Source organism: Meles meles, chromosome 6, assembly GCF_922984935.1.
Source record: "Meles meles chromosome 6, mMelMel3.1 paternal haplotype, whole genome shotgun sequence".
Classification (NCBI taxonomy): Eukaryota; Metazoa; Chordata; class Mammalia; order Carnivora; family Mustelidae; genus Meles; species Meles meles.
Genome location: NC_060071.1, coordinates 72,230,057 through 72,242,560, shown reverse-complemented (window position 1 = coordinate 72,242,560; position 12,504 = coordinate 72,230,057). Strand labels below are relative to the sequence as shown.

Here is a 12,504-nt window from a genome sequence, read left to right as displayed (position 1 = left end):
TGCACTTCTAAACCCTTTCAAGACACAGCCACTAAATCCTTCACTGGAACACAACCTTTAAAAATATATAGACCTGGAGTGCCTGGGTGGCTTCGTCAGTTAAGCGGCTGCCTTCGGCTCAGGTCATGATCCCTGGGTCCTGGGATGGAGCCCTGTGTCTCAAGCCAAAAACCCAGGAGTCAGCTCAATTCTTGTCTTTCACGCACACAGTGATGTTTTGAATCTTCCTTCCAGGCTCATCGGGCTTCAGATCCATTAGCGCTTCCACTGCTACCTTTCTCCACCCAAAGCCAGAGTCCTTCCGATGGCTGATGGCCCATGAAGCCCCATGTGGTATGCCTCCCGCTACCTCTCATACTTCATCACCTGCTACTCTCTCCTTGACTGCGCTCCAGCCTCACTGCTTTGCTAGCTGTTCCTCACACGTGGCAGCCATGTCCCCACCCCGGGGCCTATGCACTGGTCATCTCCTTTCTTCACTTCCTTCAGGTCTCTGCTCAAACATCACCTCCCCAGAGAAGCCTTCTTCAACCAATTCCTAGAAAGATTAGCCACCCCAACCTTGGTGCTTTCTATCCCTTCTGTGCTTTTTTTCATAGCACTTATTACTACCACTCAATTTATTTTTCATTGTCACCTCCCTCTTTCCCCATGAGAATGTAGGCTCCAAAAGAGCAAGAGCTGATTGGCCATCCCCGGAAGAGAAAGTTCTTTAGGGAATTCCAGGAGACTGACAAATGCCCTTTCACTGCCTTTCAGGTGGGATTCAAACTATTCCACTACCTTCCAGGCAAAGACACTTCTTCCTGATTCCTGCACAAATCATTCCACTTCCTCTTATTTCCAGAACTGAACAACATTTGTCACTTCCATTTACTGGGCCCTTGATACTTTCAGAAAAGAGCACTTCTAAGGGAACAAGCTCTGGAAGGCTTTTTGGCAATTAATGAGCAAACTCTGACGTCAGCAGAAGGATTCTCGTCAATGCTATGTTCAAATCTCTCTACAAGTTGAGTTATACATGCCAATTGTGATCACTGGAGCTAGTTGATTTAAACTTTTCAGGCTAGGAGTGTGGCAATGAGTGAGGCAAGCCATAGGCGCCAAGTGGTTAATTATATTCTCATGACTAATTGCAGGCAGTTCTGTATCATCTTCTCACAGTGGAAATAACATCTAGTCATTTGAGAGTTCTCCCAATTTCCCTTTCAGTTCTCCCAAGGTCAATGAAATCCCTTCTGGGTAGAGTGACCTTTCTACTCTATCCATTATCCCCATTCTCTAACAATTATAAGGAAGCTGTTCTCAGGCTTTGTGAAAGAGTTTTCCTCTTTACATTTCTGTCTCAATCAAACATTTATAAAAGAGGCTTTCATCAAATCCTTATTTCTCCAAATTGCCTAACCTAAATCTGGAAGGCAGGACATGCTGATCTGCCGAGTAATTCCTTCAGCAACCTTTCCTGCCCCTGAATACACTCCGAGAGGGTTTGAGGCCCTCTATTTTCTGCCTTCTTTTTAAATAAAGCTACTGAACTCAGGACACCAAACAGAAGATTCTGGCAGGGCCACCATTGTAGTGATGAAAATATGATGAGAAAGCAACAACAGGACCCCTGTCTAAGGAAAGCTTCCTGAAATACCAAGTCATCCCAAGATGGAAACATAGGAAGAACTGATTCCAAACCTCATAAAGCTGTGGAGTCAGGTCTCTGGAATCTTTCTCCCTCAAATATTTAGGAGAGAACAAGTTCAGCCCTGTATACAACACCTCAGAGAGGAAGCGGGGAAGGATCTCCTTTCACTTAGAAGGTTATGAAAATACTGCAGTTTTCATCCATTGACAGTTTCTTTGGCAGGGTCCCCCCGCCGCCACCAAGCTGCTCTCTCAGCCTCACCGACAGATGTCCACCAGCTGGTCCAGCTCGGGGCAGCTGCACTCGTACATGTCCCGGCAACTCGCGTGGCTCTGGTTCATTAACTCTCCCAGCAGCTGGACCGTGTCATCAGGTGCTTCTTCACATATCTTCTTAAATTGGAGCACCCGTGCAGCCTCGCTGTACACATGCTTGGCCCGCTGGTAGAGTTTGAAGATGAGCACTTAGGAAGAAAAGGAACAGGGAACAAGGGGAGAAATATTTACTGGACAACCCAGTGCAAGGAAAAGTAGTCACTGAGGACTTCCATTTCTATCTTCATTCTCAAATCCTTAGACTGTAAATAGGTCTCTCTTTCACCAAAAGAAATCTTCATATCCACATCTGTCTCTTTCCAAGTCAGTTTTACTTTTTTCTTGATATGGAATACAGTCTCAGAAGTACACTTTCTTCCCATCATTCTGCACATGGAGACGTGTGCACACATGTGCATGCAAACTAACTCATCCCCTCGGGAGGGGGAGATGAGGTGTACTGGGCGCTCCCTACGTGTCAGGCCCTTTAGAGGCATGACTGCCTCATGTCATTCTCCTCACAGCACTGGAGGAGTAGCAGCCTGATCCCTGTTAAACAGATAGCACGCTGAAATGACATGCCTGAGGTCACACATCCAGAAACTAGAGAAGCAGAATATCAATAAGGATGTCTGATCCCCGGGCCACATTCTTTCCACTGTGACCCACCAGAAAGGAGCACTGAAAATGCTTATGCTGGCAATTCTATTTATAAAAATGTATCCTAGAGATAAGCACAATTACTTACATATGTATATACACACACATACATGTACAGCAGCATTATCTATCATAGCAAAAAACAGGAAACAAATGTCTAATAACAGGGAACATTTTAAAAATTAAGCTACATCCATTAAAAAATGTTACTGCTATTAGATACACAGATTCTAAGAAAATTTACTCATGGAAATTATTCACTATCAAGTGAAAAACAAGATACACAACTGTAGGTACAACTGATACTAATTTTACATTCACATATACATGTATGTAAATTTTAATTTTTTTTTAAGATTTTATTTATTTACTTGAGAGAGAGAGAGAGGTCACAAGTAGGCAGAGAGGCAGGCAGAGAGAGACGGGGAAGCAGGCTCCCTGCCAAACAGCGAGCCTGATGCAGGCCTCAATCCCAGGACTCTGAGATCATGACCTGAGCCGGAAGCAAAGGCTTAACTCCCTGAACCACCAAGGAGCCCTTAATTTCTAAAAATTCAAAGAAAGCACCAAAATATTAATAGTTATCATCTCTGTGGTAATTATGGGTGATTTTATTTTCCCCTTAATCACATTTCTATACTTTCTAGATTATCCACAATGACTCTAACTTCAGTTACAGAAACACATCCTACTGCGATGGCTTAATAATGATTATACGCTCCCTTGAATAACAACTGGGACCTTCTTACCGTTTTCAATCTTGCCGAAGTGGCTGAGGGGGTGCTGTGGGCCTGGGGAATTTGTGATTATATGGAAGCTTACCCAGTCTTCTGGAAAGAGCCAGGGCTGTGAATCACAAGGTCTGTCATTTCTTCTCAGCTCTGTGAAAATTAGCTGTACCCAGTTGCTACCTCTACACGGTTCTATTTTCCCATCTCTAAAATGAGGCTGAGAATTACTTCCAGGTCTAACATTTCATGATTCTATGAAGATCTCCTTCCAAGCCTTTCCCTTTCCCCCATGTTGTTAGATGTTGTAAAGAGGCTGCCGTGACTATTACCTCCTGTCTGCACACTCAGTTCTACTCTCTGCTCTGCCTCAGGAAGCTGACAAGTATGATTACACTCCTTGGTTCCCTTGCTGTGTAGACTAGGGAAAAGGAGATCATTGAGAAATGGGAGGGAAGAGAGTAGATCAGAGGATTTATTCCCTGGCTCCCTCCTTGCAACTGATTCTGCCACTCGACTGGAGGACAATGAACATCCTTTCAGGTACACCTCCAGTGTCAGCCGGCCGCTTCCTCTCCTAGACTTTCACTACTTTTTCAGAGGTACTGTCACAGTTTTCTTACAAACCAATACATTTTATTGCAAGTTTCAGGTCACATTCTTTTCCCTTCCACAGCACTGTCCGACTCTTGGAAATGGATAAAAAGCCAGCCATGGCTAGAGGAGCCCAAGCCATTCTTAGGATTTCTGTAAATTTCAGTAAGTACAAGGGTGGGGCTACCTTTCTATAAACTAATTTAAAAAATCAAAGTTTTCTTTCAAACATTCTCAATTCAGTCATATTTAGTAAATTAAACTTATAGTTAACTGCTTGCATCAATGAAATGATGCAAATTCTTATGAATTTTCCTGTCCTCTTTCAAAGAGGACCTAAATTCAGTCATCAAATCTAGTCAGTTCTTTTGCAACATGTCTTGTAATCATCCCTCCCTTATATTGCCACTGTCATCACCCAAATTTACACTTTTATTCCTTTTCCCACTTAACTATTTTGCAGTAGTTTCTAAATTGATATCCCTGTCTTAATCTCTCCTCCCTGCAACCTCCCTTGAGGATGACACCGCCAGACTGAGCTAACACACAGCCTTAATCATGCTACTTCCCCAAACCTTCTGCCTCACCAGCGGTTCCCATCATTCAGATTCCTGCCCTCAGCACGCTCCATCCCAGCAGGATGTCTTGCCTCCAGCCAAACTCCCCTACTCTTACCCAAACACTGTTTGCTTCTCAGGATACTAGGTAGCCACCAGAAATCATTTCCTGTCCTTTCTCTCTCTCTCAAAATTTCACCTGTTTCAGTTTTAATTTTTTATGCTCAGAGAAGCCATGGTGGCCCCAGCTGGAAACTCTCTCTTGACTCTACACCGCTCTTGCAGTCCATCATCTCATATTCCGTCCATGTTAAATTTTGATTAAATTTCCCCAGTTGTTTAAATTTCAGTTGATTTACACCAGGATCTGAACAAAGGGGACACATTATGTTTCATTGTTATATCTAATAAGTCCCTTTTAATCAAGAATTCACAGTGACTTTTGATAGTCTGGATTCCCAGTGTCATGTATGTAAAATACAGGCACATTCCAGAGCTGTAGCCCAGAAGAAAACTCAATATAGTCCAGTAGGGACAATATGCTTTAGTTTTTCTTTAGGATTACATAGTCCTTTAGGATGAAATGTTTTCCACTGGGATTAAATATTCTAAAATAGAAACCATCCAGAAAGGTGTTTTGTTTTGTTTTGTTTTTTAAGATTTTATTTATTTATTTGAGAGAAAGAGCACAAGCAGGGGAGGGGCAGAGGGAGAGGAAGCCACTCCCCCTGAGCAGGGAGCCCAATGTGGGACTCAATCCCCGGCCCCTGAGCTGAAGGCAGAGGCTTCACCAACTGAGCAACCCAGGTGCCCCCAGAAAGGTCTCTTATACTAAACCTTAGAACTGGTGTTTTGCTTTGTGACAAGAAACACTCAGAATGCGCCGAGCAGATGACCAGAACTTCACAACCTGGCACCTTCTCGAATCTGTTTTCCATTGCACAGTGTTTCACACAAGATTTCTGAGTAGGCACATCTGCTGAGGACTCTGGCAGGGCATTCTGAAGGTGCATGACAGACCGCCATGGCTCACACCCCACCCCCCCAAAGGTAGTAACTCCAACAATAAGGGAGAGGGCAGAAAGGGCATCTGGTTTCAATTGTGATATAAAAATCTTGCCAAGGGCTACAAAAGATTTGGAGACCACCCTTTGGGAGAAAAAGCAGGTCTGCATTGGCTGGACATCACAAATGCTCTTTGAATCCAGGATTCTGGCTTGTTATGTGCTGGCAATTCATTGGGTCTCTTGTTATTCAGATACCAAAAAATCCAAGAAAATCTGAAACTTTATCCACAATAGCTTTCTTCCCTGTCCAGTTCACTTTAAAACCAGGTGTTCCAACTGTCTATAAGCTCTTAAAATGCTTGAGAGCAATTATTATATTAAAAGATGAAAGAAGTTGTTTCTTACTATGTTCACCACATGCGTGATTACTTCCAAGGCAAATTTAATTGAAGAATATAACACCAGGGGGGAACCTGGGTGGCTCAGTGGGTTAAAGCCTTTGCCTTCGGCTCAGGTCATGATCCCAGGGTTCTGGGATCGAGCCCCACATCGGGCTCTCTGCTCCACATGGAGCCTGTTTCCTCCTCTCTCTCTGCCTGCCTCTCTGCCTAGTTGTGATTTCTCTCTGTCAAATAAATAAAATATTAAAAAAAAAAAGAATATAACACCAGAGAGGAAGGACACTATATCATATTCAAAGGGTCTGTCCAACAAGAAGATCTAACAATTTTAAATATCTATGCCCCTAATGTGGGAGCAGCCAACTATATAAACCAATTAATAACAAAATCAAAGAAACACATCAATAATAATACAATAATAGGAGGGGACTTTAACACTCCCCTCACTGAAATGGATAGATCATCCAAGCAAAAGATCAACAAGGAAATAAAAGCCTTAAATGGCACACTGGACCAGATAGAAATCACAGATATATTCAGAACATTTCATCCCAAAGCAACAGAATACACATTCTTCTCTAGCGCACATGGAACATTCTCCAGAACAGATCACATTCTGGGTCCTAAATCAAGACTCAATCGGCATCAAAAGACTGGGATCATTCCCTGCATATTTTCAGACCACAATGCTCTGGAGCTAGAACTCAATCACAAGAGGAAAGCTGGAAAGAACCCAAATACATGGAGACTAAACAGCATCCTTCTAACGAATGAATGGGTCAACCAGGAAATTAAAGAAGAATTGAAAAAATTCATGGAAACAAATGATAATGAAAACACAACGGTTCAAAATCTGTGGGACACAGCAAAGGCAGTCCTGAGAGGAAAATATATAGCGGTACAAGCCTTTCTCAAGAAACAGGAAAGGTCTCAAGTACACAACCTAACCCTACACCTAAAGGAGCTGGAGAAAGAACAAGAAAGAAACCCTAAACCCAGCAGGAGAAGAGAAATCATAAAGATCAGAGCAGAAATCAATGAAATAGAAACCAAAAAAAAACAATAGAACAAATCAACGAAACCAGGAGCTGGTTCTTTGAAAGAATCAATAAGATTGATAAACCCCTGGCCAGACTTATCAAAAAGAAAAGAGAAAGGATCCAAATCAATAAAATCATGAATGAAAGAGGAAAGATCACAACTAACACCAAAGAAATACAGACAATTATAAGAACATACTATGAGCAACTCTACACCAACAAATTGGACAATCTGGAAGAAATGGATGCATTCCTAGAGACATATAAACTACCACAACTGAACCAGGAAGAAATAGAAAACCTGAACAGACCCATAACCAGTAAGGAGATAGCAAGAGTCATCACAAATCTCCAAACAAACAAAAGCCCAGGGCCAGACGGCTTCCCAGGGGAATTCTACCAAACATTTAAACAAGAACTAATTCCTAGTCTCCTGAAACTGTTGCAAAAAATAGAAATGGAAGGAAAACTTCCAAACTCATTTTATAAGGCCAGCATCACCTTGATCCCAAAACCAGACAAGGATCCCACCAAAAAAGAGAACTACAGATCAATATCCTTGATGAACACAGATGCAAAAATTCTCACCAAAATACTAGCCAATTAGGATTCAACAGTACATTAAAAGGATTATTCACCACAACCTAGTGGGATTTATTCCAGGGCTGCAAGGTTGGTTCAACATCCGCAAATCAATCAATGTGATACAACACATTAATAAAAGAAAGAACAAGAACCATATGATACTCTCAACAGATGCTGAAAAAGCATTTGACAAAGTACAGCATCCCTTCATGATCAAAACTCTTCAAAGTGTAGGCATAGAGGGCACATACCTCAAATATTATCAAAGCCATCTATGAAAAACCCACCCCAAATATCATTCTCAATAGAGAAAAACTGAAAGCTTTTCTGTTAAGGTCAGGAACACGGCAGGGATGTCCATTATCACCACGGCTATTCAACATAGTACTAGAAGTCCTAGCCTCAGCAATCAGACAACAAAAAGAAATTAAAGGCATCCAAATAGGCAAAGAAGAAGTCAAACTATCACTCTTCGCAGACGATATGATACTATATGTGGAAAACCCAAAAGACTCCACTCCAAAACTGCTAGAACTTGTACAGGAATTCAGTAAAGTGTCAGGATATAAAATCAATGCACAGAAATCAGTTGCATTTCTATACACCAACAACAAGACAGAAGAAAGAGAAATTAAGGAGTCAATCCCATTTACAATTGCACCCAAAACTATAAGATACCTAGGAATAAACCTAACCAAAGAGGCTAAGAATCTATATGCAGAAAACTATAAAGTACTCATGAAAGAAATTGAGGAAGACACAAAGAAATGGAAAAATGTTCCATGCTCCTGGATTGGAAGAATAAATATTGAGAAAATGTCCATGCTACCTAAAGCAATCTACACATTGAATGCAATCCCTATCAAAATACCATCCATTTTTTTCAAAGAAATGGAACAAATAATCCTCAAATTTATATGGAACCAGAAAAGACCTCGAATAGCCAAAGGAATATTGAAAAAGAAAGCCAAAGTTAGTGGCATCACAATTCCGGACTTCCAGTTCTATTACAAAGCTGTCATCATCAAGACAGCATGGTACTGGCACAAAAACAGACACACAGATCAATGGAACAGAATAGAAAGCCCAGAAATAGACTCTCAACTCTATGGTCAACTCATCTTCGACAAAGCAGGAAAGAATGTCCAATGGAAAAAAGACAGTCTCTTCAATAAATGGTGCTGGGAAATTGGACAGCCACATGCAGAAGAATGAAATTGGACCACTTCCTTACACCACACACGAAAATAGACTCAAAATGGATGAAGGACCTCAATGTGAGAAAGGAATCTATCAAAATCCTTGAGGAGAACACAGGCAGCAACCTCTTCGACCTCAGCTGCAGCAACATCTTCCTAGGAAGATCGCCAAAGGCAAGGGAAGTAAGGGCAAAAATGAACTATTGGGATTTCATCAGGATCAAAAGCTTTTGCACAGCAAAGGAAACAGTTAACAAAACCAAAAGACAACTGACAGAATGGGAGAAGATATTTGCAAATGACATATCAGATAAAGGGCTAGTGTCCAAAATCTATAAGGAACTTAGCAAACTCAACACCCAAAGAACAAACAATCCAATCAAGAAATGGGCAGAAGACATGAACCGACATCTCTGCAAAGAAGACATCCAGATGGCCAACAGATACATGAAAAAGTGCTCCACATCACACGGCATCAGTGAAATACAAATCAAAACCACAATGAGATATCACCTCACACCAGTCAGAATGGCTAAAATGAACAAGTCAGGAAATGAGAGATGCTGGCGAGGATGCAGAGAAAGGGGAACCCTCCTACACTGTTGGTGGGAATGCAAGCTGGTGCAACTACTCTGGAAAACAGCATGGAGATTCCTCAAAATGTTGAAAATAGAACTACCCTATGACCCAGCAATTGCACTATTGGGCATTTACCCTAAAGATACAAACGTAGTGATCTGAAGGGGCATGTGCACCCGAATGTTTATAGCAGCAATGTCTATAATAGCCAAACTATGGAAAGAACCTAGATGTCCATCAACAGATGAATGGATAAAGAAGATGTGGTATATATATACAATGGAATACTATGCAGCCATCAAAAGAAATGAAATATTGCTATTTGTGACGACGTGGATGGAACTAGAGGGTATCATGCTTAGTGAAATAAGTCACTTGGAGAAAGGCAACTATCATATGATCTCCCTGATATGAGGATGTGGAGATGCAACATGGGGGGTTAGGGGGATAGGAGAAGAATAAATGAAACAAGATGGGATTGGGAGGGAGACAAACCATAAGTGACTCTTTATCTCACAAAACAACCTGAGGGTTGCAGGGGGGCGGGGGGGTTGGGAGAGGGGGAGGGGTGTTATGGACATTGGGGAGGGTATGTGCTATGGTGAGTGCTGTGAAGTGTGTAAACCTGGTGATTCACAGACCTGTACCCCTGGGGATAAAAATACATTATATGTTTATAAAAAAATAAGAAATAAATAAAAAATTAAAAAAAAAAAAAAAGAATATAACACCAGGGCGCCTGGGTGGCTCAGTGGGTTAAAGCCTCTGCCTTTGGCTCAGGTCATGATCTCAGGGTTCTGGGATCGAGCCCCACATGGGGCTCTCTGCTCCGCAGGGAGCCTGCTTCCTCCTCTTTCTCTCTCTGCCTACCTCTCTGCCTACTTGTGATCGCTGTCAAATAAATAAATAAATAATCTTAAAAAAAAAATATAACACCAGACACTATTAATGTCTTATCCTATCATGGGAAATTTGAGGCTTCAAAGCAGGACATACCACATAGACTTTGAAAGATTGACTTTCTCCAGTGTGAATCTTAGATAATGACTGAGTCTAATGCTGAAACCATGACACAGATTTCAAGATCTATCTAAATGATCACGACCATAAACATTTAAACTGTACAAGCCTCTGAATATATTCACTTGTATAATAATTCTCTTAGCTCTAAACTTCCCCTTCCGTCTGACTTCCTAGGTCAGTACACTTACCACATGAGCTCCTGCCGGAGGCCCCGGCATGAGCTGTTTTGTTAGCCTGGAATGCTCCTCCCCTTGATCTTGACATGGCTGGACCCCACTTGTCATTCAAGCCTCAGCTGTCACAGCTTCAAGGAGACCTTCCCTCAACTCCAGAGTAACTCCCTCACGTACGTATGCTCTCCATTCTATTTTATTCTCCTGACACTTACTACCATCTCAAATGTCTTGCTTATATATATTTGTTCATCAGTTTGTGGTTGATTCTCACCACTAGAAGGTCAGCCCTGGGAAAGCAAGGGCCTTCCTTGTCTACAGAATTTCACTTTTGCATCTTCAGCAGTTGAAATAGGGCCTGGCATACCAGGCTCAATAAATGTTCACTGAAGGAATGGTCAGTTCCTTGTCTTTGTAGCAAAACTTGGCGAAGTAAACAATTATGGGACAAATGCAATAGAAAACACCTACTATTTTAGCAGTTTATGCTTACTAGCACCTTCACCAAAAAAGTGGGAAAAGCTGACTAAAAGAAGGTTAAAAGACAATTAGTAAACTCCCGTGTCCAAAGTGTACCTAATACCCGTTATCACAGATGACAGAATTGTTTATATTGTGTTTTACTTCACAGACATAGAAGAAAGGAGATTTCTAAAACAAACAAGAAGTGTTTCAAATAAAAGGGGAGTAAGAGAAATAGATCATCAGAATTAGTTAAGATAATTTTTTTCTTTTAGACAATCTTTGTAACAAAAAGCTGTGTGCTGCTCACTTTTACCTTAAAAGAATGGCCACATAGATTATGATCAGAACCCACCTCTAAGCAATGGATCTAAAATGGGGAACAGATGATTGGTTCTTTTGCTGTATCTTTGGTGAGAAAGGATGAGAAAGAGTCTGTGGCAGAGGTAACACACCAGACACCATTTCCTCATAAAAGCTCTAAGAGCAGCTGGTCAACAGGAGATGGGGGACATGCCTAGTCAATTTCTAAAAGAGTCCCACTGATTTAATCTAACTCAATATTTTTTTTTTTTTACTTACAAGCCTTTTTATTACCTCATCTCCTACTAAGAGTGATGACAAAAGGCCTGAGCACGATGGCCATCTAGCATCAGTCAACCAACAGTTCTTATTGAGCACCTGCTATGTGCCACATACCATGCTCCAAATGATAGGAAAGACATGTGAAATAGGAGCCCTGGATGTGAGGAACTCAACAACTCAGTTAAACAGAGAAAACAAGCTCTGAGACCACTGACAAGTGATGAACTGCAGCAGACATGCAAGTGCCAGAGCCGCTGAAGGTGCACTAAGATGACAGGGTTTGGTGGAGGCACAACAGTAATGGGAAGGATCACAGAAGAGCCCGAACCACAGAGCTTCCTTGTTGCAAAGAAAGGATGACCAAAGGCCTGAGCTGGGAACAGGCAGAGTGCGTTTACAGACCTGAAGAGAGCAGACTGACCAGAACCTGGGGCAATCTCTCGAGGAGGTTGTCCTCACACCTGAAGTTTTAACTTCCTTTGCTACACATGCTACACAAAGGTTGCAAACTAACAACCCATGGTCCATATCCAGCCCCAGTGATGCCTTCGTGACCCATGTATTGTTTTCCAAACTGGGAATTTTCATATAAGAATCTGGATTTCTGCTTTCCCTTGAAAAACTGAAGCCTGGCAGCACTGAACCTATATTCTTGCACAAAGGTCATTGGCTGGAGCTGAGGAGCAGCTATCCCTTTTAGACAGAATACACACACTTTATTTCTACACAGTTCCCTCCATTCCCAATTTTCTGATACTCAGATTGCCTCACTAGTTTGCATGCCTGCCTGGTCCCTATAGGAATGTGCATGTTCTCTTTTAACACAAAGCTCTTTATTACAGGAATTCTTGGCAAGAAAAGGAAGAGTAGGCAAACCAAATGAGTCATCATGCCATAAGGATCCACGGTTACTAACAAATACCACCCCTCCTTTAGGTGCACTGATAGTTCCATATTGAAC

The 12,504-nt window shown here is 41.8% G+C and overlaps 1 protein-coding gene across 4 annotated transcripts in view; it reads right to left on the bottom strand.

The window, feature by feature from the left end:
• GALK2 (galactokinase 2) overlaps positions 1–12,504 on the bottom strand; it is a 122,537-nt gene that overhangs the window by 8,217 nt on the left and 101,816 nt on the right. For all 4 annotated transcript variants that reach the window (XR_006818669.1, XM_046008113.1, XM_046008112.1 and 1 more), the window contains one exon: positions 1,898–2,099. Coding sequence is in view for 3 of the 4 variants with exons in the window: in XM_046008113.1 (XP_045864069.1) it covers positions 1,898–2,099 (202 nt within the window). In the remaining variant the exon portion in view is untranslated. The remainder of the gene's footprint in view (positions 1–1,897; positions 2,100–12,504) is intronic.